We start from the raw sequence: 27,115 nt of genomic DNA, 5'->3' as shown, positions 1-27,115 counted from the left end.
TGCATTTGTAGTGGAACTAACCTCTTTCTTCTTAGCCTCTTTGGCCTTCAACTTAGGACACTTCTTGATCAAGTGATCATTAGCTTTACAATAAAGGCAACACATCTTCTTTTGACCCCTACACAAAATTCCTTGACAAATTGTTGCCAGCAAAAGCATTAGGAACAAGTTATTTACCACTCGTAGAAGAACCTTGAGAAGTGTCTACATTGTTGTGACCACATTTTCTTTGAGAAACAGTAAAGGACTCTTCAATTGCATGTTGTCTAGCCTTGTTTTTTCTAGAAATTTACTTCTAGATTTCCTTGGGTCATGAGTCTCCAAGTATTAGCAAATGTGTGGTAAGAATCTGGTAAAGCATCAAGAGCAGATAGCACAAGGGAACTATTAGAAATGACTTTGATGTAGAAATAACTTGCTCGTTTATATCCTTGACGCAAGCAAGGAAAGTGTCCATTTCATCTTCCTCGTGCATAATTTTCTACTCTAGCTCTTTACGCAACAATGCAATTTAAGCCTCATTTTGACTTTCATAAAGACCATCCAGAATATCCCAAGCCTGTTTTGAAGATTTTTCTGAATGAATATGAGGAGTAATAGTGCACTTCACAGACAACACAATCATTGCATGAGCCTGCAAATCTTTTACATCCAAACAAGCTTGCTTAGTCGTAGGCAAAACAGTTATGGCTGCAGCAATCCTACCACCAGACCTTGCAACATCCTCAACATTGCCTACATCCTCAAAACTAGGATGTACATCAATGTCGTGCACAATGTTCCAAACACCCTTTGACACAAGGACATGTTGCATCATATAATCCCACATAGGGTAATTGTCCCCATCTAATCTATCCCAACAACAAACATCTTGAATACATCTATCTTGTTGTCAGCCATGGAAAATGCTACACTTGATGTGAAAACTGCCCGAAAGAGAAGAAATAAGGTGGAAACAACACGTGCTATATAGCACAAACCGTAGAAGATTGTAAGGAATTGTTATGTAGAAAACGGCACTAACAAAATTTTTGCACAAAATGACGAAATTACCTATGCACAATACTGCTTGTAATGGAAAAGGAGGCCAATATGAGCCCTCAAAAATATGAGTAGATTGAGCTCTACAAGTTATCCAAAGTATTTGGTGACCTACTGACGTGCACCAAAGCTCATAGAAATCAAAGAAAGTGAGCTAGCATGTACTAGAGCTGTTGCGATTGAGCCCGAGAGGATGCAACCTACTTTGATACCAATTTTTGGAATTAGGGTTGCAAGGAAACACACATAGCTTGGAGAAGATGAAGGAAGCTCATTGCACACATCAGAGAGTGTATTACTTAGTGTGACATGGAAGGATAGATAAAACCAGAGTGATGGGTGTATAAACAATGCACGAGGGGTAAAACCTTCTAGTGAGCGAAAAAATGCCCCAACGGTCCTAATTGTGTTCACACACATTACTACCACATGTATATGGTAACAGACTTGGCAAGTGTCTGCAAGTTACTTCATTATGTGCCAAAACCGCATATATGGTGCATACGACAATTCTCTTTCACGCACCATATATGGCTATAAGACAAATTCAAGAGAGTTTCAATTTAGAAAGACTCAACACAATTGGCCACAACATACCAACCATTTTATACAATTTCAAGTTTTCTTGTTTTCCTACATTTTAACCTTTAAGTTGGCAAGGATTGCCTATTGTACAAAGCAAAGTGCTTTGATAGCATTCATGAGATGAAAAACGTCTAACCTGTGGCAAGATCCTATCGTTCACTTTGAATCAAAGACATTAGCACACAATTGTGGGAACTTGACAAATTTTAAGGATACAAGTTCACAATTTACATATGACACCGACAAATTGTGATGTATCCATGCCCGATTGTGCAAGGAACTTATGGTATTGACTCAATCTATAGGGGTTGTCAATGTCGCCAAGGGCTTACACCTCTTCGAGCACAACATGCTAGTGAGAACGACATAATTCTATCTCATTAGTATTGACGCTTACGCTATAGCACTAGCTACTCTATCAAGGACAAGGTAAGTTATTGATGTCTAAATATTTTTATTTTATGTTTCTTCTCACTCAAAGTACCAAGTCACCCGTAGGTACAATCACGAGACCACATCCAAAGTAGATGGGTCAAGATGTGACTTATGTTACCTCTATCTACGCAAGAATTGTACAAGCATTGTTGTATGCTTATAGAATAAGTTATGACACATTCATTGTCTACATAGAGATATACGCAGGGGCATACAACATAGTAGAATAATGGTTTCTCCTTAGCTCTCTCTCTCTCTCTCTCTCTCTCTCTCTCCCCCCCCAATTATCTACAAAAAAGGTGCAATTAGGCATGCCTTTACTAAAATCTTTCTATGACAATATGGTAACAGGAAGGGCTAAGAGCCATCTATTTTTGAAGGGCTAAGAGACATCTATTTTGGAATGGCTAAGATTCACATGTTTGTAATCCATCAGTGATTACTTTTGAGATCAAACAAATCTATCTTGTTGAGTACCCATCGATTCTAATGGACAAACAAGAGTCTTGCCATTACTGTTTTCTAAGGTGTTTTTTTAGCACTACATATTTTAAGTATGAAGATCACATTGCGTTTTGGAAAGTCTTAAAATCTTAAAGGCTTATCTCTACCAAGATGTATAGATGAAGCAAGCATTTTAGACAGCATGGTAGTTTATAAAAACCTAAGATTATGGATTTTGAGGTCTAGAAAAGATCCAATTTTGAATACGATTCCAACTTGAGTGGATCTCCTATTTTGTCTATAGCACTGATAGTGTCTATATGAGCACGATTTTAGGGTAAGACCCAACTCGTGAATACTAAATCACTCATAAGTGTTGCCGGTCAATTCTAGGAACCTTCATACTTGCACTTTCAAGGAAGAAAATCCACTATGTACCATGCGGTATTGGATAATTTCAACTTTCAAAGTTGATCTCAATTAATATTGGTTGTTATTTGAGCAGTTTCAGTACAAAGTCTAACCAAGGGTTTGGCAACGTAGATTTTAACCAAGGGGTTTGGATAGCACAGGTAACCCCCAAGGTTATCCTTGCAATACTACTTGATATTCACTAATTTTTCATTAGTGTTCCTACATCTTTGCAGGTTGGAAATTTGGGTAGGTACATTTGACTACGGTAATATAACACTATGTTCAACCTCCAGGTATGCATGATTCGGCTTTTTTTCTTTTTCCAATATGTTTTGTGTACTTTTCCAAGAAGGATGCATAAGCTTCTATGTTTTCATCCATTTTACTCTCCAAGAGACATGACAAGGTCATATAAGAGCAAAGACTTTTGGGCCACAATGTCCCAAATACATTTCTTGGGCACATGTTGTCACATGTGATACAACATGGTTTAAGAACTCAAGAAGTTCAATTTATCCAGTGTGGAGCAAGGCTAAAGAGGGTCCCCCTCACTCATCTCGTTGAGTGTTTGTAGTTACCTCCATACAAAAGTACATCTTGTACTTGAAGGATGCTCTTTTTTTAGACATCGTTATTTGAGATATATTGCACAGGTGGAGAATGTTATTCTCTGGGATTGACACCGATGCCCATTATTTCAATTATGTGTCGCAACAAAGTCCCTACGTGTTGGTCAAATCCGCTATATAGATCATTTTGAGCATGTAGTATCATGAATATTTCTACTGGCCAACAATTATCGGGTACTTAGAATGACTTGTTTAAGTTACAAGTGCTGCTAAAGAACATTAACATATGGTTGTTTATGCATATATCAAGGCTATATATTATAAACGAAAATGTATCATTGTCTATACCGAGAAGTGACTTTTGTTTCACATTCTATTATGGTTGAAACATTTCTGCAAGGCTTGAAAATGATTGCAGTTTCTTTTCATAACTATTTACACCCATCTTTCATGTGAGCTATTAGAATCACATTCGCCATAAGCATTAGCAAGTACAATCATGGATATGCATGTTCAAATTTGTTTATGCTAAATGCATGCACACTAGGTGTTATGGACCCTAATGTTTTAGCAAAGACTGATTTAAAGCAGCATGCACATTCGTGACAAAGATTTAACAATTACCAATAGAGGTCATGGCTCAATTTGGGTGCTTGTGGATCTTTCCATCTAACCAATATGGCTCTTCATAACATTGGTGATTCCTTAGTCATGTTGTAAGGAATTATGATCCCAGCTATTTTGGATGACTGTCTGTTAACGGTGTAGAAACACACCTTAGTATTGTCATTTATCCAAAGAGAATAGGCCAATTACAAGAGAAATTGTGTGCTAAAGGATATTCAAAGCGCGTGCATTGCACGAAGCAATCCAATTACAAAGCATGTATTGCTTTAGTTGGAGCTTTCTAACCACAAGGTAAAGCATGTTTACGACTAAGTGTAGTCTCTTCATGTTTAAGTCAGGTTCTCAACCTTGAATACTAGTTATGGTGGAGTTGTTTCTTGATGCAATCAAGGACTTAAGCTTTTCTGATGAGTTACATTAGCTAGCTACTTTCATGGAAAGTGAAAAGATGTACTCTTTTGAGCATATCTTTCTAGTTGTGATAACTCGTTTAGCATGGTCATGTGAGTTCTTAATGGAGTCTACACACTACATTGAATATGGGTTGGTTACACACGACGATTGCAAAGGGACAAGAGTCTGAAAAATCAACATACTCTTGTTGATTTCATTGAACCTCCTACTAAGTTTTGTTTTGGTCAAATGAACAACTGGATCCATGAGGGATGTCACTGTGGAAAATATTAGTGTTCTTAAGTAGATACAACAATTTTTGTTTTTGAGGACCAAAAAGCTTCTTCAAGCGATGTCAGGCCAAGGGCTAGGAAGAACATGCAGTACAGGGGGTCCAATTAATGATTAGCTAGGCAAGGCCTTTAGAGGGCACAGTTGGGTGGTTATTGGCATGGTCCAATTCCCTTCGTCTCACACGTTGAGGTGCAAGATGTGGAAGGTCATGCATAAGTCTCCAAGTGTAGTTGAGACGATGCCTTGTTGCCTTGTTGGCAAGCAACAGAGCCCAAGGCTAAGGCCAAAAGGATTTTTTATTTTTATTTTTTGAGAGGGGGCATCTTGTTATTGATGGGGATTTAATTTTTCTCGAGCCACAACAAAAATAAATAAATTCTTGATTTTTGTTTCAAAACTCACACAAATCACTTGGGGCGCCACCATGATACAAACTTCTACTGCCAGTAGACACCATGCCCCAAGCAGCCAAGAAGCCGATCGAGTTGGAAAATCCACAAAAAGGAAGCCAAACTGCCAAGAAGAACCGCATAAGGGGGGAGCAACAAGCTCATCACCTCACCATCCAGTCCTTCTTGTCCAGTATAGCCACACACCATTACAGTAACCGTAAACCATCTGGATAGAACCATCACCATACATCCACACACAAAAGAAAGCCCACCTTCTCAAGAGCTGACCTCTAGAGCCACCATACATGACAAGGCCTACCATGGTGTTAACCCTCACGGCACACGGACACCCCATCACCTACGATGGACGTGTATTATGTATTTGGTAGAGTCAGGTACCGGGCTTGTCGGACCAATAGGGAAAGGTAGAGTGATCGCCGATGAGAGGCGCACTTTAACTTGGACATTCAAGGGATTAGTTGGTTAAGCATGGGCGCCCAAGTGTGAATGGGGTGAGCTCCTATAAAAGCCAACTAAACCTAATTTTTACTCATTCTCTCATTTGTGCAATTGAAGAGTGCTCTTGCTCCATCTCCATCTTCTTCTTCTTCTTCACCTCCTTGTGTGTGTGTGTGTGAGAGAGAGAGAGGGAGAGTGTGTGTGCGATCGAGCATTACGAAGGCACGACGGCGGCGAAGCGGTTGAGCGCGGCACGACTGCAGCTTCTTCTTCATCGCGGCGAGGAATCCACCACGAAGGCGAGCGTAGAGCGGTGAGTGACACACCCTTTGTTTTCTTGAGCTTGCTAGTTTAGGCTTGTTGTGTGCTTGGAGCCGTTTGTGGCTCGCATACGGTGTATTGGCAAGTCCCTTGCTTCGACAGTGCGGCAATGTGCGCTCCTTGCCGCACTGTCGAAGCAAGGGACTTGCCAATACACCGTATGCGAGCCACAAATGGCTCCAAGCACACAACAAGCCTAAACTAGCAAGCTCAAGAAAACAAAGGGTGTGTCACTCACCGCTCTACGCTCGCCTTCGTGGTGGATTCCTCGCCGCGATGAAGAAGAAGCTGCAGTCGTGCCGCGCTCAACCGCTTCGCCGCTGTCGTGCCTTCGTAATGCTCGATCGCACACACACTCTCCCTCTCTCTCTCTCACACACACACACACAAGGAGGTGAAGAAGAAGAAGAAGATGGAGATGGAGCAAGAGCACTCTTCAATTGCACAAATGAGAGAATGAGTAAAAATTAGGTTTAGTTGGCTTTTATAGGAGCTCACCCCATTCACACTTGGGCGCCCATGCTTAACCAACTAATCCCTTGAATGTCCAAGTTAAAGTGCGCCTCTCATCGGCGATCACTCTACCTTTCCCTATTGGTCCGACAAGCCCGGTACCTGACTCTACCAAATACATAATACACGTCCATCGTAGGTGATGGGGTGTCCGTGTGCCGTGAGGGTTAACATGCCCCCCTTCCTGATGTAGATTCCGTCTTCGGAAGCTATTGAGTTGAAGCTGGTTCGTCGAGGTGGAAGAGCATTTGAGATGAATGTCCTTAGCCTTCTTCAGTCACTGCAAAATCAAACAACATTGGCACAGTAATTGCATTCTCTTAAAAAGCATATGCAGTTTTAGGTAGACACATTGATCGGAAAAAGAATTTCAAACAATTTGTTAGCAATGAACATTAAATTGCAATGTAATCAAATGCATAAACAGATGTAAAGGTAAAAAATTAAACAAGTCTGGGGTCACTAATTTGACGGTCGAAAAGCACTAGAGATCGAATATTAATACCATGGGTAAGCTTCTTAACTTTCTGTGGTCAATTAAGTTGTTTAATCGCGAGAGCCAAGTATTCATGTTCAAGGGCTGACTAGAGGCTATATCTAGAAAACTTTGTAGTTAAGCTACCATAAAAGGAATTTCTCATGAAATCATCGCCTGACTGATTACTTTGTCTTTGACCCCCCAAGGTCTTTTCACAGTGATTCAATTATGATGTGTGTGCTTATTTTGTATGCCTTGGGTTTTTTGCTTTTCAAGGAAAAGCGCCCACACTGGGAACCTCTAGGGCTCTAGTACCATAGGCGATACATGTGAGTGAAGTACCAAATCAAGCTGAGATTTCTTTTCCAGCTTAAAATTTTACATTGTGGCACTTTGATTTTTTGTTTGTTCATTTTCAGCGTTTAATTTTGTAACTTTGGGGGGTCATATAACACTGTTACACTCCCCAGGCTCATCACATTAGTAAACTCCCTTTATAATACTTAAGCTAAAGGTCAATAGGGTCAAGCCCACTAGAAAGCCCTAGTACATTTCATACAATGCTGCCTAAATCGGATTAAGAACCTAAGTAACCATTGTTTATTAGGAAGGCATTCCCCATGGTATTAAGAGAAGATTTCTAACACCTAACTTGGTCAAACTAGCTTAGTCGGACTGCTTGATTTTTACACCTAAACAAGTGATTATGACAAAAGATTGCATTGAATTAAATGTTGGTTACTAAGCCAATGCGCTGAATAGTATGCTACCAATCACAATCAAAGCAGACAATCATAGATGCAAAAAAGATAAGGGCAATGCTAATGGATAAGAAACACCTGTTTGTGTTGATGGTCGCGCTTGATTTGAAGGTTCTATGAAGATCCAAATCCTATCAATAGCAACACGCTCCTGTACACACTAGGAAACAAAAGGAATACCTCCAGGAGGCACATTAGTGGGAAAAGAGATCTTTGCTAATCACTCAACTCTAAAACAGAAACACTCCTATCGTACTAATCTTACCTACTCTCCATCACTCAAGTGATGAGGATCAAAGGTGTTTCATGGCATAGGTTTCTGTTTCACTGTACCAGATGTGACATGTGTAGGTCCGAGTCAATGTTTTGACTTTTATGTGCATACTCGTTTGCTAATTGCTCTTGCTCTTTTTTTTCTTTTTTTTTTTATGAGTATAAAGCTTTATATGTACATTCCCTAAGATTGGAATTGAGAGGTCAGGGAAAAAGGTTGAGAGGGAAACAAATGAATGATGACTGTCAGCAAACACTCCCCCCTTCCTTGGGTAGATCATACCGTTTGAAATGAGCTTGTCACCCTTTGTAACCAATTGTTCCAGTTGGTAATAGGTGAGGATTTTTGCCAGTAGTTTTCTATTACCCTAGGTGCCTTGTCAAGCTGCAAGGGTGGTAAGGTACTCTCCCAGGATCGAACTTGAAGTGGTTCATCAGGTGATTCTTGAACACTGGGAGGTGTGGATTCTTTTGTAGCTTCATGGAGGTCCACTACTATAGATGGAGGCTGTGTAGAAGCTTTTACCTCTATGGATGTATTACATGATGAGCTAGAATCTTCATGGGACTCCCCCCTTCCTGAGCTAGGTGGAACAAATCGTTCTTTCTTTGGTACCCAAACTAGCTCTGGACTAGGTGTGTAACATTCTGTGATTTTTCCCTTTCCCCGATCATTGATTCGTTTTGGAGCTATGGGATTGGGCTCACTTGGGTCAGGTGATAGGTAAGAGCACAATCTACGTTTTGGCACCCAGATTTGATCATTTCCTTGATAGTAGCCTTCGGCTTCCAATAGTCGTTTAGGGATCCATCGCAACATTTTCTTACTTTTCTTGGAGCGAGTGGTACGGTTCTTACTAGGTTTCCGTTTTTTTGCATCAACCATGCTCACTACAGAGGTTTTAGGGACCCACTTGTATGTTTTCTTCGTTACCTTAGGATGAGTCTTGTCGGAAGCGATATGCATTGCTTGTAGCATATTTAAGGGTATACGCATTTCATCCCCCTCAGGTGTTACCCAGGTCGTCCCCCTATTTCCCCAAGTGTCTATGGTTGATGCTAGGTGTACCCAATCCACATTGTCTGATTCCGTCATACCCGGTAACACATCCATGTAAGGAGAATCTTGGCCAATGTCTGTATCCTTCTTACAAGTGTAACAATATTGTAGTGGGGCCGAGTGAACTGTGGTGTCAGAGCGATGATCAATAATGGTTTTACTCCCTAAAGGGTGTACCTTACCAGTCACCAAATCCACTCTAAGGACAGAGTCTTGGAATTGCAAATAGACATGATTTTTAGACCAATCGTGAACCATTTGTGCTTCCCTCATGAATGGTCGTCCTAAAATCATTTCATATGACATAAGGTGTTTAGAGAAATCCATTACAATGAACGTATGTCGCACCTTGTATCCTAGAACTTTGATCTTAAGATCCTTGAGCATCCCCATAGGTTTGGCTATGGTACCATTTGCCATCTTTACCACAATGTTAGTAACACTGAGGCGGGGTTTTCCCATGGATTCCCAACAATCTTTTGTAACGATGCTAACTCCCGCACCACCATCAAGAATTCCCTTTATAGTTAATCCCTTGGTAGTGATGGGTAGGGTCGCATTAGACTCGTCGCCTTCAAAATACTGCCCAAATTCGTTAATGGGTACCTCGATCACAGACTCGTGTCCATCTAAGTCAAGTGATTGCACATGATTTTCCTCATCAATCATAATCGAGTCAGGCCTATTTGGTTGCGCAAACTGCGGTAATCCCGTTCGTAGCTCTCCGTTAAGGAATGCTCGAAGTGCAAGGAATAACTCAGGATCTCCATACAGCTTTGCTATGATCGTGGTTCGGACCTCAGAAGACATGAAGTCCACTAGTTTAGCAACATTCATTGGCGTTTTGCAGGGTGTAGGCCCTTGACTAGGAACTGGTGAGGATGGAATCTCATCTTCCTCAATGGGATCAGGTATTCCTTCGTGAAACATCCTTTCCAACAAGAAGGGTGTATGCTCACTTTCTGATGTCCTGTCCTCACTCCCTTCTTGGATGATACTAGATATGGCTAACGGTCTATGGTTCATGTGGGGTGGATGAACTTGCGTGGGAAACACTGTGTCATGAATTTTTACATGCATGGGTTCTGGTTCTAGTTTCCTTTGAGTCTCCTCCACTAAACCTCTTAGATGTTTCACCTGCTTAATCTCATCTACTGGGTTTGGGTACGTCCCAATCTTCTTTTTACAATTCTTCCCTTTTTGCCCCTGCGGTTTATCTTGGGGGTCTTGGATTGGATTTGGAAACACTTGTGGTGTTTTCAGAGGCTCTTTATGGTTTTCTCTCATTCGGTTTTCATTTGGTTCCATGTTACGGTTTTCTTTGTCGGTCTTTCCCTTTGTGGTATTGGTTCTAGTCTCCATTGTCTCGACTGAATCCGAATCATCCTCGAGGTCATTCATATACACGGGGTCATCTCCTGTTCCTATGTTTGTTTTGGAACTTGGCTTTGAATTTTCCGTATTCTGCGACTTCTTCCTTCGTGTCTTCTTTTTCTTTGCTTGGATAATTGACGCGGTATCTCTCTCTTCGAGGATATGTCCTGGCCCTTGAAGCATGGACCGTGTAATCGCATAAGCAGGTGCAACGGGTGGTATGGGTGACGTCACACTAGCAATTTCAACCAAATTTAGGGGTGTGATTTTAGGCGCATTTGGGTTATAGGGGCATTGGGCAATCAAGTGATCTATGCCACAACGATTACATGTGAGTATTGGCATTGCAGACGTGCTCCCTTGATTCACTTGCATCTGTGCAGCATTCTTTTGCAGCCTAATAGGGCACTCCGCTACTCGATGTGGTCCACCACACTCGTAGCATTGAAGAGGTGGCCTCCTAGCCTGGGTGTTGATATTTTGACCTCTGGATGCGAGAGCAGCAGCTTGATAAACCGGCTTGACTTGTCCCCAACAATCTTCCATGTAGTATATAGGACACTCTTCCAATGTATCAAGTCCGTAGGCAATACTAGTGTCTATTTCCTCCTCACAACCATCTGCATAAGCATTTGATGGCTCGCAACCGACTTGGTTCATAGGGGCGACTCTTGGATGCGGGGGCTGCGGTCCTAGCACAGGAGGTGGTAACGGTGTAGCTTGTACAACATTTTGAGATCTAGGGACCATGTGTTGCGGTAGTTGCTCAACGGGTGGAGTAGGCATCAATACAGGAGCTCGAGGCGCATCCGTCCAGGCTACAGGTGGTCTATTTGCCATCATACGTTTGATCATTAAACAATCCTTAGCTTGGTGACCATACCTACCACATGCGTTGCAAGTTCCATTAAATTTTACTCTAAACGTAGGGCACTCACTAGTGCTATGTGGACCTAAGCAAATGGAACACCATTGTTGCTCCCTTCTTGGATACATGTGACTATTTTGAGGGGGTCGATTATCCTTAAGAGACTCTTGGATTGCCTTGGTGAGGTCTGTCAAGAATGTCTCAAATACCTTTGGCTCATTGGCAATGGGCTTTGCGTCATGGGTTCATACTCAATGGCTTGTGAGCTAGTGGATCTCGTGTCAGTAGACACCCTCATGCCTGCTATCATCAAGTTGTCCTCTAATTGGATTGCATTGGCAGTGACATCTTCCCAGGTTGTGATACCTCTAATCACTAGTCCATTATAGATTCCTTCATTCCTCAACCCTCGAATGAATCGATCAAGCAGTTGGTTATTGTTGAAGCGCTCATTTACAGGGCAGCGAGAGTTTAAGTGCTTTAGACGACTAATGAAGTCCCTTACTGACTCTCCTTCCTTACGTTCGGCCTTCTGTAGCTGAGATGCTACACCCCAAAGCACACCTTCTCGTATGTACTCCTTTAGAAACAACCTTCGAAGGGTAGGGTAGATTGTTTTCTCGTCCACCCTTAGGGTCCTATACCAATCTCCAGCCTTCCCACTTAATGTCAAGCTTAAGGCATTGCACTTATGTAGTTCGTTGCGTTCCCCTAAGGAATCACATACTTGTTCAAACACTTCAATGTGTTTCCTAGCATCTTCGTCCCCATTGAATTTTTGCGTGAGTTTGGCAATTTGTACTGCCTTACTTCTAGGCTCTCTATCAGAAGCATGACGCATATTTTCCGCGATAGATCGACCTATGGTTTGAGCAAACGCTGCCAAGTCACCTATGTGAGGAGGCAGGGCCGGTGGAGGTACTCTTGGAATCATATGTGGGAGAGGAACGGGTACCGGTCTTGGCATATGTGTGGATGATGCAGGATATGGAACATAACCGGGCATAGGTCCACTCGGATAAGAGCTAGGGAGCGGCACTCGAGGAGCATAAGCAAGTGGTACAATTGGAGGTGTGGGGGCCATGTGTGCATAAGGGGCTAGAGGCACATATGGTCGAGGCCCCATATTAGGTACTACGACACTAGGTAGTGGCACTGCGCTAATCGTAGATGTCATCGGTACATTCTCTGTCAGGCTTATCCCTGGAGTGAGCACTGTGTTTTCCTTGATAGAGGGTTGAGCCAAGTTAGGGAAGCTAAAGTTTTCGCTCGGAGGCTCAGATTGCATAGAGACCCCAGGTGAAATGACGTAAGATGGGTCCATGGGGCTCATTAGAGGAGTCTCCATTTGTGATAGAGTAGGCTGTTGAGCCTTGCTCGTATCCAGAAATCTCATGGGGCCATTAGAGAGTATATTTACCCCTCGGTTTTGCCTTTCTGATTGAATAATGCCATGGATAACATTACAGATCATTTTCTGTTGATCTTCGATGCTCGTGGCACTAGAGGTGGATTGTACAATCTCTATCCATCCTACATGGTAGGCGTGGCCAGAGTGTAGATCCGTCAACACCTCAGTGTGGAGGTCGTATGTCCAATGATCATTAATGAACAATCCTTCTAGAGTCGACGTGTTAACGGTTTCTTGTGAGGTAGAAGCAATGTTGCTCCCCGTGGTTTTACTTGTCACCAACGGTACTCTAGAGGGAACTTCTGAAGGAGGCAGCTCAACAGGGCCTTCTTGGTAAGAAGTTGGTAGGATATCCACATGGACACTCTTTGGGGGTGTGGGGTCCACGTGCGATGTGAAAGGAGATTCCACTTCCCCACCCCCTTCGTGTGCTTCATTTGCATCAGGTTCCGAGCGAGTAGCTCTACCTAACGTTTCCATGAAACGGCTAAACATACTAGTACTAGGCTGTGGAGCTTCGGGAGGTGCATGGCCTTCTCTCTCAGTGTTTTGGGTAGGGTATGCTTCCATGATTTCTGAGTCGGAGGAGGAATCACTAGCGGCTATTTTAGGGTCTTGGGTGGTGCTACCTTGTGTCCCCGCTGAGGGTCTAGAGCTTATCGTGGATGGGTAATGGGTGTCCGTATGAACAGAGGCACACTCAATATGCTCGTGTTCTAGCACCCGCCCAGAGCGTAAGTGCATGTGCTTTTGATACCCTAAGGTGTCAAAAAGCTGCTCTAGGAGGCCTTGTGACTAGTTTTTAGCGTGTCTTTTGTTTGTTTTTTTTGCTAGATTTTTTTGAGCGTGTCGTGGAATGGGCCGTGTGATAGCTCAAAACGAGCGTATCGGTCAGAGGGTCGTGCCGTGCTTTACAGCCCTCCGTTTGGTCACTCTATGCCCTCGGAATCCCTAAAACTGTCAATTTCCAGTAGGGAACTAGGCCCAAACTAGAAAGTCTAAGGGTGTAAGTGGGAAGAGAAAGGAGGAGAGTGGAGGACTTGTCCCACATGCTCTCATTCTCTCTTGAGGGAGTAGGGTATATATATAAGAGTGAGTCTAGTATATATCATAAGACTGAGGACTGAGGCCTGGGCCTGGGCTTGGGCTTGGGCTTGGGCTTGGGAAAATCTTTTATACAAACCAACCCGTACGTTCTAAGAGTCGTGTTTTTTATTTTCGAAAAATATCGCCGCCCACTCGCTCGCGTTTGTTAATTTCCGAAATTTTTAACTTTTTTTTTTCCCCAAAAATTTTTTTTCTTTTTGTTTTTTACAGAAAAACGCAGAAATTAAAAAATGCAGAAATGCAGAAAAAACGCAGAAAATGCAGAAAAAAACGCAGAAAATACAGAAATTGCAGAAAAAACACAGAAATTGCAGAAAAAGCGCTGAAAATGCAGAGAATGCAGGAAAAATGCAGAAAATGCAGAAAAAACGCGGAAATTGCAGAACTTGACAGAAATTGAAAACGCCGAACTTGAAATTGCAGAAATTGAAAAACGCAGACAATAGCAGAAATTGAAACTTGACAGCAAATGTAGAAAACGCGCAAAAAACAGAAATCCACACACCCCTTCCCTGCCTTTCCTATGATACAAATTGCACCACAAGGAAGCGTAAAGTGCTAACCGAGCTTAGTGTAGGGCATATCCCCGGCAGCGGCGCCAAAAATGTGCGCTCCTTGCCGCACTGTCGAAGCAAGGGACTTGCCAATACACCGTATGCGAGCCACAAACGGCTCCAAGCACACAACAAGCCTAAACTAGCAAGCTCAAGAAAAAAACAAGGGTGTGTCACTCCCGCTCTACGCTCGCCTTCGTGGTGGATTCCTCGCCGCGATGAAGAAGAAGCTGCAGTCGTGCCGCGCTCAACCGCTTTGCCGCCGTCGTGCCTTCGTAATGCTCGATCGCACACACACTCTCCCTCTCTCTCTCACACACACACACACACAAGGAGGTGAAGAAGAAGAAGAAGATGGAGATGGAGCAAGAGCACTCTTCAATTGCACAAATGAGAGAATGAGTAAAAATTAGGTTTAGTTGGCTTTTATAGGAGCTCACCCCATTCACTTGGGCGCATGCTTAACCAACTAATCCCTTGAATGTCCAAGTTAAAGTGCGCCTCTCATCGGCGATCACTCTACCTTTCCCTATTGGTCCGACAAGCCCGGTACCTGACTCTACCAAATACATAATACACGTCCATCGTAGGTGATGGGGTGTCCGTGTGCCGTGAGGGTTAACACATGGCTTGCCATGCATCCTGGAGAGCACACGACCAAATACCCGCAAGATCCAAAGACACAAAATGAGACCGACCAAGAACCTGGCAAGAAGGCGAGCGATTTTCCATCCGAGGGAGGAACGACAATTGCCAAGCCGATATTCCAAAAACCAAGTCACGAGTTTCCCCCTAATGACCACCATAGACATCAAGGTAGTCGGACGCTCCATCCCCGGAGCATCCTTGACCCTGGTCGACAACGGCCTCTCCAAATCAGCCTCTGAACCTGCAGCACGTCTAGAGATTTGCGCAAGCAGCAAGATGAACCTCCAGACGGTCCACCAAAGGGCCCTTCAACCCATTGTGACCGTGTTGCAGTCGTCCATCTAGCGCTCGAGCAGAGCACTAGGATTTACTTCGTACTAATGCTTCGTGAAGCAAATCTTAACAAAAATTGTTTTTATTTTTACTTGGTGATCCAAAGGCCCTTTTCCCCCTATCTGATCGCAGAACACACCACGTGTTAGCTTCTCACTGCAAGCTTTTACGACAACAAAAAGCTTAAAAAAACAAGTAAAAATAAAAAAAAACGTCACAGCACCTTTGCATGTACATTACAAGGTTTGCAGACAGAGTAGTTCACGCAGAGTAGTTCGTGCAGAACAGTTTTTGCAGTGTCGTTAGCAGTTCGTGAAGTTCGTAGGTTCTCGACAATCAGCAGGCGGGCAGTTCGTGTAGTTCGTAGGCAGAACAGTTCGTGCAGTTGCAGCCATTAGTAGTTCGCAGGTTCTTGACAATCAACAGGTGAGCACTTCGCATAGTTCGCAGGCAGAACAGTTCGTGCAGTTGCAGCGGTTAGCAGTTCGTGCAATTCACAAGTTCTTGACAATCAACAGGCTGTTCTAGTTCTCAGTTTCTCAACAATCAGCAGGTAGTTTGCAGGTTCTCAACAATCAGTAGTCGTTCACACAGGGCACCACAGGCAGTTCGTAGGCTGTTCCACTTTGCAGGTTCCCAAAGAAACAGGTTTGGTGACTCGAGTCCAGATTATGCCAATTGATCACAGATTAAAATCTGATATCGTTTGTTTCAGTAGCACTAGAACAAACCTCTGCCATGGCTTGATTGCACAAAATATCTGATATTTTTTGTTTCAGTAGTACTAGAATAGACCTCTACCATGGCTTGATCGCACGAAATATCTGATCTTGACCCACAGCCTGGGTCGCTTGTCTATAGCCTGCCATCAATGTTAGATGCCATCATGAAAGAAGGCACTTAATTACCCCATTGCAAGCACAAAGAAAGGGGTGGATTACGCAGCTGATTTTAGCATTTTCACGAGCCTCTGGCGACTAGAAGATTTGGCGATGGTGCGGAGGAAGAAAGATGAGAAATATGGAGGAGCCATCGCCACTGTTGATGCAAGAGTAGGGTGCTGAAGGCATTGGTGACGGGGAAGGAGGAGAGAACCAACAATAGCCAACTGAAAAAGCATCAATGTCAAATACGCAGATCATGTCCTCTAGGAATTCTTTGCGCCTGGAATTTTCTTGGGTGTTGGTCTTGTCGGTAGCCTATCACGACTTGATGAAGACTCCAGATGAGAAACACAGTCAGATTCATCTGTCTATGCACTCTATGTCCCTTATGGAAAAAGGAGAACCAAAGATCTGCAAAACAAGCTTGAGCATGAGGCTGACAAGTAACAAATTAAGCATTAACTCACTTTTCCTTGGGCTTTCTGAGGAGAATCAAAGATCTGCAAAAATGAGGTTGGACATGAAGCTGATTGAAAGAAGAGGAATAAAACATATGTATGGTGATGGTAGACATGATAGTATAAGTGAAGGCAAAAATCAACAATTCAAACTCACTTTTCCTTGGGCTTTCTGAGGGAGAATCAAAGATCTGCAAAAATGAGGTTGGACATGAAGCTGAGTTGAAAGAAGAGGAATAAAACATATGTATTGGTGATGGTAGACATGATAGTATAAGTGAAGGCAAAAATCAACACGATACAAAGCTATTGTAGGAGTTTAGCCCACAACAGCAGGTAGGATCTAAATATATACCAGCATGCCACGTGATATGAAAGTGAGTGTGACTCGCTCAACCGCTTACTTGTTTTTTACTTGGTAAGCTTAATCTGCTCTTGTGATTACTTGAGTCCACAAGCAGCCGCTTTGTATGACCAAAGCCATTGCCCTTGACCTTAATCAGACTGCTTCAAATAATAGGGCATGCTTTTATATTATCTAACATTAAATCAAACCGGCGACTTGATCTCCTTATCCCACAACTGTCTCCTTTTCTGACCTCCTGCATGGATGACATTGACGTACTACCCATACACGATTATCAAGTTCGTAGTACAATATAAATTTGCTTTTTATATTTGTCAATGCTTAGTCTTGATCATTGTATCTATTGAAAAGTTTTCTAATGCACTTTGCATTTGTTTACTTAAGTGCTAGATGCTTGATATCAATATGCGTATACTCTATCAGGACAAAAGTATGGAGCAACCCCCTATGCTCACCGGCATTCATGTTGTGCGTCGTCCTAAAAGAAAGGCTCTAGATGAGGAGAAAGTAAGCATTCACATTGAGCGCTTTTTATTGTCCCTGATGAGAGAGAGAGAGAGAGAGAAGCTAATATTGATCAAAGCACATAGAACGTAAAGTTATTTCTGCTTCTCTTTAAGCTTAATCAATATCCTACATCTTTTGTATTTGTCTTAATGTGTGTTTTGTGTATGGCAAGGAGGACATATATTCATAGCACCGGACGTTGTGATGGCAAGCACCTCCATCTCAAAAACACTACAAGGTCCGTTATTTGCATCCAATTTCCCATGCGCATGCGTTTGCTTGGCGCAACACATAAACGCTACAGGGCAGGGCACGGCTTCCGTTTGTTATAATTTTCTGGAGAGACCACAGTGCCAGCTCTCCACCATACTTTTGTATGGCCCTCTGCATGATGTGCACTGTACATTTTGCACTTTTAGTATGTGAGATTTCATTATAAGTAAATATGTTTAGCTATTCACATCGCTTTTTTGTAGCTTGACTCAAATATCGGCCTATAGATTCGACGATCCACGAAAATCATAAGTACAACATTGCAGGTCAGTAAAGCACCTCATTTCTTGTTGCAGTTCATTGATGCACTTAACTTTGTATCCTCCCATGAACACAATAATAATTTTAAAATGTGAGTGCTTCTATTTAAAAATCAACTAACTCTCTTAAAAATCACCCTATAATCTCTATTAATTGATGCCACTTATTTATCTTTAGCCAAATAGATAATGAAATTTTCTAAAGGTATTTCCCTCTCAGTCCGTTGCGAGTTAGACACAATCTTGTTTCCTTTAGTGCTAGATGCTAAATGTCAATTTGCACATGTGCTGATACATTTTATAGTTGTTATATAGCAAGGCCCACCAAGCAAGACTAGTTTATTTTTAAGGTAGGTTAGTACTCTTCCACAAAATCATTATAGTAGCCATGCGCCCTCAACCTTGCACCTCCTCGCACATTCACAATCCTGCGAGCTGTCTCAATCACCATCTCCTCCCGTGTAGCCACCTCGTCTGCATGCAGCCCCCCTCTGCATGAGCTGATTGACACCAGATTGCATGCGATTGACTTGAGCGAAGGCGAGGAGCACGACAAGAAATTATTTTTGGGAGTGCTCCCTCACTCTACCCCCCTACTCACTCTGCTTTTGATAAAATAATTACTTCAAAGATTCCCACCCCTCCCCGACTCTAAACCTCACCTCTCAAAATCCGGGCCCCCTTCCCTCGTTATCTTGTGGACCTTACTTGCCATTGCTTGCCTGCTTTGGCTACCATAATCTACCCTCGCAGGACATTGCATGCTTGCCTTTGGTGCTTTGCTTGCCATCCCCTTGCCTCGCTTGTCCCTGAGTGCCTCCAACTTTTAGACTGTTGCCGCTATGGCCGTAGAAGCATACAAGCTGTGGGGCAACAACACTTATAGAGAGCTCACTGAAGGCGAACGGCCCATGACTTAATCCGCACAACTTATGACTTACTCTCGCACAACTTGCTGGATCTTTCGATAGGCCTGCATGCAGCCTCCTTGAAATTTACAAAAAAAAAGTGTGTGTATACATATACACACACACACACATGTCCATACATAGATAAGTCAAGAGGTTGTATTTATCTAATCTATTTGTTTAGCTATAATATATAATATGTATCATATAACCATCTTATTTATCTAACTATCATATATAGTACTGGATAATATAAATCATAAATGTGTTTGTTGGGTAGGGGTCCCAATTCATTTTAAAAACTTCTCGCGAAGGGGGAACCAACAAGAAAACGAGAGGAGGAATAGGTAAGTGCATGTAATATACATATATAATAGACATATATATATATTGTGTGTGTATGTGATTTCAGTTGGATGTACCTGAAAAGCTATAGTTGCATTTTAAATATTTTGTAAAGGCAAATAGCATTTCAAGTACATCCAATGAGAGTAGAACATGCACATGCATTCGCCTAGAAAGTCACCGAATTTATTCGCAATAAACAAGGTTCGCAAATTCATCTTCAACCAACTAAATTACAGAATATTACATAGATTATAAGTTTGAAGCAAGAAATATCAATAGAACTTACGAATTATACTAAAAATTCTTTTTTTTTCAAATTTGGACATAAAACTTGATAACATTTAAATATCATATCACATATCGCAATAAACAAGGTTCGATTTCCATCTTGATTAATAGGTCTTTGAGTTCAACTCCCCTCCTCGGCTAGCTCTTTAAGGTCTCTTTGGATAGTTTCCTATGACATTAAAACTCTCTTCTTATTCTTCTCAATTTAAAAATAAAAGCTACTTATTTAAACCGTTACTCTCTCTCTCTCTCTCTCTCTCTCTCTCTCTCGGCCACACACATGTACCTGCTCCTAGGGTTTTGTGCCTTCGTGCCGCAGCAGGGTTACCAGCAGTGCAACCGCAGTCACGTGAATTGCAAGTCGGCTCTAGCAGCAGCGCTGCACATTGCTAGCAGCAGCCCGTCACCAGTCGCGGTCCCTAGTTGCAGCGGAAGTGCCGAGGCCGTGTCGTCAGCAGTCGAAAGTTCCGCGTCTTCGCAGGGCAGAAGCGTTGTCAGTAGGGCGTTGTCAGTGTCGTCAGCGTCGTGAGCAACTAGCGGCAGCAATGGCGTCTCCGTCAGCAAGCGGCAGCAGCAGCAGCAAAGGCGGCCATCCCGTCAACGCAGGTAAGAGAGAGAGAGAGAGAGAGAGAGAGAGAGAGAGAGAAGTCTGTGCGTAGGTGTGTGTGTGTGTGTGTGTGTGTGTGTGTGTGTGTGAGAGAGAGAGAGAGAGAGAGAGAGAGAGAGGAGTGAGAGAGAGAGGTCTCTCTATATTTTAATAGCATACTAAAGCAGAGAAAATTGATTAAAAAAAACGAATCTCAATTTACTAAAACAAGTGATAAAATCACGAGGCCTGCCAATAATAAGGTTTGCAAAGAAAAAGATTTAGGCCTAGTCAAAATGTAAACATGAGCCAGGTTACATAAGGAGAAAAAGATTTGACACTAGCATGCTCTTCTCTTAAAAATTTAAGTGTGAAGGGCACTTCTATTTTTGAAATTTTGGTAACGTATTTTATGAAATGCTCTAGTGGTCAACTTGAGCTAGAGTAAAGGAAGACTCCAAACATTGTAATTTTGGTATGTTAGAAGTCTTTACATCCATCCTACCTTGCTCAATATCAAATACATGCTGGTGGGCTAATTATTATATTGGTTGGAATCTTGGCGAGATTCCATCGGCTGCAGCATACCCTTGCTAGTTATCCAACCAAAAACTTAACGAGTTGGACTCGAACTTTCGTTGCTCCACACAAACTTCTCGGCGTCAATTGAACTAACAAAGCAAAGAGGTTGTATATGATGTGCAACTTAGCGTAGCACATTAATAAAAATACATAACCAAAGAGAAAGAGTCGGGGGATTTCAGGAGAGGGAATGGGACCTTGCATGCGCAGGCAGAGAGAGAGAGAGAGAGAGATTGAAATGTTATATTAACGTCTTCAAAAGGCCAAAGTGACCTATGAGACCAGAAAGTTACGATGTGGTGGATATGATACAAAGTCAGAGCAGGTCCCTGCAGGATGCAAGGACCTGCGCATAGAGAGAGAGAGAGAGAGAGAGAGAGAGAGAGAGAGAGAGAGAGAGAGAGAGAGAGAACTCCACATGTGGTCGCTGCTTCAAGATGTGCTATTGTAGGAAGTGATCCCGAGAGAATCATGGCATATATGATGCTAAAAAAGGTGAGATTGCAAGACGGTAGTGGAAAACCTGCTAGCAGTTGGAGGAGAGATCCAGTTTCTACAACGTACTACAGTTGGCCACCCAAGGTTGCAAAAATCACCCCTTGCATTGTGTTGTAGCTTACATTGAGGTACTTCAGCATCGTACAGAGGGTAATTGTTGCCAATGTTGCACCAACGGTCGAGCATCCTTGACAAATTATTGTGGGACAGATCCAAGTGTTGCAGAGAGTGGAAGGAGAGTAGCTTGCTACGACAGTGATCCAGCGAGCTGCATGTTGTTCATCCATAGCTAGTGTTGCAAGGATTGGGCGCTACTGATGTTGATCATGAGAAAGAGTGGAGAGCTGTCAGCCATGATGGCATTGGTGTATTGAGATGGAGGAGGGTAAGTGAGGGGGAATGAGGGATGAAAAATTTGAAGAAATTGGAGGAGAGGGTGAGGCTATTTTGAGAGAGATCGAGCGAGATGGAAAGAGGGTGGGAGGGTTCCTCGTAGGCACTGCTTGCCAGCGACGTCGGTTGCAAGCAGCATGACCCCCTACTTATCACATGTTAAGCCACTCCACTTATCTCTGCAGGGGTCTACTATAGATGTAGAGTTGTCTACATCCCAAGAATTCAACACCCCTAAAGAATCGCTCGTGATCTCAAACCCCCCCAACACCTCTACCATAGCTACCAGAACGGAGTTGTTCGCTTCCTGTAATTTGTATCTACCTAACACCTTATTGAGAGCACAATTTATTAGTAAACTACCATCACCTGGACCTGCTATACAGAGAATCCATGCCACATAAAAGACGATCCTGGTGACATTGACCGACATTTGCATGCATTCACTATAGTTCATAGCTGAGAGACTCCCTCGTGTCGCGCCTTTTTTCCCAACCCCCTTGTGTCCAGCCCTACCTCAGGCTACCTACCTAAGAGAGATGAGCACCCCAGCTACGTAGGCAGGTGCGTCCACTTGAGAGAGAGAGAGAGAGAGAGAGAGAGAGACATTGTGCGAGTCTGACAGCCCTGCTTGATCTACACATGGACCAAAGAACCACCTCGAGAATACATCCTCCCCTTTTCATGATTTACTGGCGATTCTTGTATCTCCTCCAACCAATAAAAAACTTCAAAAACTTCTTGTATCTCCTCCCCTTTTCTTGGGCACATTCAAGAATTGAGCCAGCACGATTGTCGTGGCCGCAGTCTAAGCCTGCACGTGTATTTTGTACGGGACACGGTCGGGCCTCGTAGGGCGCAAGAAGTGCCATGCAAGTAGGATGATGACCTCAAACGGGACGAAGAATATGGGAGCAGGTAGTGTGCAGAATGCAGAAGGCAAGGAAGCCGTGTTTTTTTAAAATCCAACGACGTGTGTCGATGTGCAATGACCTATTGGAGCTCAAGTGGTTACGACTTAGTATTTGAGCTGCCATAGGGGACGAGTTCGAATCTGTCCCTACAATTTTTAAAGGGGAAGCTATGGATGAAAGGGTGGGAGCAGTGAGATTCAATATAGGAATCACTGAAGAAATGAATATAATAATGAAGCTACGAGGTATGTGCCTACAATTGTAGAAAAAAAAAAAGCTAGAATCTTTCGAAGATACCAATAGGGGGCACCATTTGGTTTTTATTCATAAAATAAAGAGCATCTTGGAAGATCCTCTAGAACCGGGGAGGTAGGAGGAGTTGAGTTGGCCCGTATTTCCCTCTCTTTCTATTGCGAGGCTTTGCAGGTTGAGGGAGGAGTGGGAGAGAGTAATTCATGTTGGTTTGAGAAAGTATAATTCATGTTGGAGAGAAATGTCAATGTCCACCTTTGTAAATAGTTGTAATGAGTGTCTTCCATATCGTGCTAGAATAGTCTTGATGCTTTGATGCAGCCTCCACCGCTATTGGGGTCACCCTCGTAGACATGGACGTCTAGCTCTCCCAAGCTTAGTGACCAGGGCTAGAAAAATACATTTTTCCTAACCGATCAATATAAGGGGAAACTTGAAATTCTCCCAGTTTTTAGGTCAAAATCTGAAGGTTTTACCGGTAATTACACTAAAACTTGTGCAAATTTACCGGTTTTCTTAAAAGGAAAGCTCAAAATCTAAACGGGATTTTATAATTTCAGCTGGTTTGGTTCTAACACTGTTAGTGGCTTTGTCTACTAATATACCTTTGGTATAAGTGGGCTTTGAAGTCTGCTATGAGGCCCGCAAAGCGGCATGACAATGTGGAATCTTGGCAAATGGAGTTAATAAACCTGACCGGCTACTAGTATGAATCTAGTATATTATGCGAGTAGGGGTTCCTAGGTTTTCTTTATTAAAAAATAGCAAGAACCTTAGCATCCAAGACTCTAAGAAAGGGTTTTTTAAATGCAATAACAAAGTCTAACCACGATTGTAGTCGGTCCAAAAATACAATAAAAATTTATTATTTGTAAACAGTAATTGTGATATCAACTTATTGTGTATGAGAGAGGATATGGGGGAAGAAAACCAACACACATCCTCATAATTTACTCATTGGATACACCTGAAATACTCAAAGAATGAATTCAATTATGTTGGAGGTCACTTTCAAGCATTTCAAGTACATCTCTAGCATCAATAGTTTAAGTGCACTTGAATCGCGTCCTATAGTATTCATTTAGTTTGAATTGACTACTACGCATTTCAAGTGAACACACATACCCACATATACACACATATATTAATCTACATAATACATACATGCATGTATATAGTTGAATTGTGTGTGTGTGTGTGTGTGTATGTGAGAGAGAGAGAGAGAGAGAGAGAGAGAGAGAGAGAGAGAGAAAGAGAGAATATTTTCCCAAAGGTTATGGCTGATTTGAAAAGAAAATGTGACTCTCAAACTGATGGTATCTCATCTATTTATGAGGATTTGGCAACATCTACTCAGAATACAGATGACATAGGTATATTATACATCGATAATTCGAGAGAGGTTTTTTATAATTGCATTATGACCTCGCTCTTCTAATATAGACATTTGTTATTACAGATAAAAACAATCCCGAGATTCTATTGCAAGAATTTCTATATGATTGTGGAGCCATGAAATCATATGATTCATTTTATACAATGTTTAATACTCCTTTTGAACTTGAAGAAACTCTTATTTTTCACAAAGAAGCTTTACAGGAGTACCACAAAGAGTTTGATCAATTGGTGGATTCAAGAATGGTACTATACCTTGATGAAGAATATATTCACGCTATAGATTTGGTTCAAAAGAATCCATCACAATCCTCTAGGCTTAACAAAAAGTATTCGGCCTTATCAGAAAATGTCAAACTAAATCTTCCAAAGTGTCCAAAGTGAAAACATAAATGTAGACTATTAAAGAAAAGTGTGGGGTTCATTGTGTTTTTGTTCTTAAGAGATAGTGATGATGAAGAAGCAGAAAGGGATGACAGTAACTCTAAATCAAGTGAAGTGATCAAAGATGAACAAGACAATGAAGAAGTTCTTGATGTAGAAAAAGAGTGGCAAGAAGTTGAGAGTCTTCAACTTTCTAGGATTCAAGAAGACAGTATTGCATTGGAGAAGTCTTTGTAAACTACTTTTAAAGGAACATTGCCCTTGCCTATTCTACCATGCTTTCCTCTTGGCCATGGAGAATATATAATGCTTTCAGATATCCAAAGGTCATTTGGTTTACGAGAGGATGAATTGTATGCTATTTTGACACAAAACTTGAACTATAATGTTGGGACCGATGAAGAGCCAGTTAAATACAAAGATTTTGTAGAAAAAGATCCTCTTTTAGGCAAGTTGGATGTTTTCTTTGAGCCTCATAAAGCATTGGAGATCTGTTTCAATGAAGCTCTTCAATATAAAGAGCCTACCGAAGAAGAGTTTCTCAAGGCACAAGAGATTATAATAGATCCTCATCTTTCAGAAGCGGATAGTGAAAATGAAGATGAACAAGATAAAGATATACCAATCATTCAGGAGCCAGATCTCAAAATACAAAATGTTGGTTCGATAAATCTTTGGAAGGAAAATCAACTTGTGTCAGATGAGAACATTACGGTAAGAAATTTATTTGTATAAGCTAAAGTTTTTTTTTTCTTTCAATGTTTCTAATGATTAATAGATTTTATATGTTTGTAGATTCAACCACCAAAAGATGAGTTCTTAAGACGGTCATCTAGAGTCGTTGATCTTACCAAAGATGCTGCTCTGAAGCACTACATTAAGTACCTTGCTTCTTCTGATTTAGTTATTTTTCACATGAAGTACTCCTTTGATGGTTATATACCTCTATTTGTATACAAGACATTGTGAAAGTATATTGGTGGCTATGTTCTTCATCCAAATGCTACCAAAGTAAGCCTTTTGGAGAAAGAGTGTGCTATCAATGTTTTTGGATATGGTCATGCAATGCAAGGATCACTTGCAGGAAGTTATATAACATATACTGGATATGCTCTTGCAAAGGGAATTAAACATTATAGAGAGATTTCTCCTTCCGAGAAACGATTTCTACTTCGACACGATGATTTGAAGCAGGTTGAATACAAAGAGGGCACTTCAAGTTTAGATCAAGATGTTGAAGACATTGAAGATATCATTTGAGAATAGATTTGTATTAAGTATACACTTTTATAGAATGTTTTCCGGATCTTGAGGTAGAACCCAAACTTTTTTATCCCTCACTCTCTTCAATCTCCACTGATGTAAGGTTGCTTCTGCAGTAGAATCCTTCCAGCTTTGTCTTCTTTGAATTTGTTAGGATATCTTTATTGCAAGAGCTTGTTTTTTGTTTTTAGAAATTTTCTTCTCCCTTATTCGTAGCAAGACTCTTCTATAGAACCAAAAAAATACTTCTTTTAAGCTGTTCGCTCTGTTTTTTCCTCCGCCATGTTGAGTGTGTCGAAAGTATGCTCCATGAGCTTGATAATGGGATTTTTCCATTCCTTGAGTGGACCATATTGCAGGACATCTATATTGCTTTGTGAACCAGGGCATATGATCGTGTAAAATATGTTGCATGTCATAAAAATTATATTTACACAAATCAAATAGGTTGTAAGAAGAAAAGTATGAATTACCATGTAGTGGGTAATGCTTTGAGTACTCCATGCATGTTGCATACTTTTACCAAAAGCTTGAAGGGCTAGCTTTAATTTCATGTTGTCGTTGTCTTCCCATTCTTTCTTGTCAAGTAAGCAGAAAACCTCATCTAGAGCCATCCACACTTTTGCTTTGTGATTCCTAGCCTTTCCATTATCATCATGGTATTTATTAGCATTATGAAGATTCTTCCACTGCTCATACTTTACCGTTGAGCAATTATGACTCTTGTTGATTTTGCCCAATTCACCATGAAATGACAAAAACCTACGAGCTTTCACACCTCCAAGTAAAGGTTTTACTGGAACTTCATGTGATGATGTTGAACGCTTTTGACAAGCAATTATCTTTACTTTACCTCCGTGGAGCCCCATCTCTGATAGTATTTGCTCTATCTTTTCAATTTCTTTTCTTGACTTAGTCTTTGGCTTCAACTTCCATGCATATTCAATGTATAAATATACAAGCTTCTCAACAATCCAACATAATGCATGCAATATACATATATGGACATGCGAAAGTGGAATATCAAGAATGGCGCGGAAGTTAGGATCCTCATTAGCTCTAGAGGGTTTTCGGTTGTGCTGCTTCAAGCTCAAAGAGTGAGCTTAGTTCATACAATATAGACAAGGTGATTTAGAGCTAGCACCTTTTGCAATGTTATACATGCACTTGAGTGTCTTGAGATCATCAGCAAGATGCCACT

General features: G+C 41.8%; 1 protein-coding gene across 1 annotated transcript; it reads left to right on the top strand.

Moving 5' to 3' along the window:
• The first annotated feature begins 24,906 nt into the window (after positions 1 to 24,906).
• LOC147421370 (uncharacterized) lies at positions 24,907 to 25,911 on the top strand. The gene is made up of 3 exons (XM_086505135.1): positions 24,907 to 25,365; positions 25,447 to 25,554; positions 25,624 to 25,911. The coding sequence occupies exons 1-3, from the start codon at positions 24,958 to 24,960 to the stop codon at positions 25,909 to 25,911; spliced, it is 804 nt and encodes a 267-aa protein (XP_086361261.1). The 5' UTR covers positions 24,907 to 24,957.
• The last annotated feature ends 1,204 nt before the right edge of the window (positions 25,912 to 27,115 follow it).

This window comes from Adiantum capillus-veneris, chromosome 28 (genome assembly GCF_014529385.1).
Source record: "Adiantum capillus-veneris isolate H3 chromosome 28, ASM1452938v2, whole genome shotgun sequence".
Lineage (NCBI taxonomy): Eukaryota > Viridiplantae > Streptophyta > Polypodiopsida > Polypodiales > Pteridaceae > Adiantum > Adiantum capillus-veneris.
The sequence above is the reverse complement of the archived record's forward strand: the minus strand, read 5'-3'. Positions and strand labels throughout refer to the sequence as shown.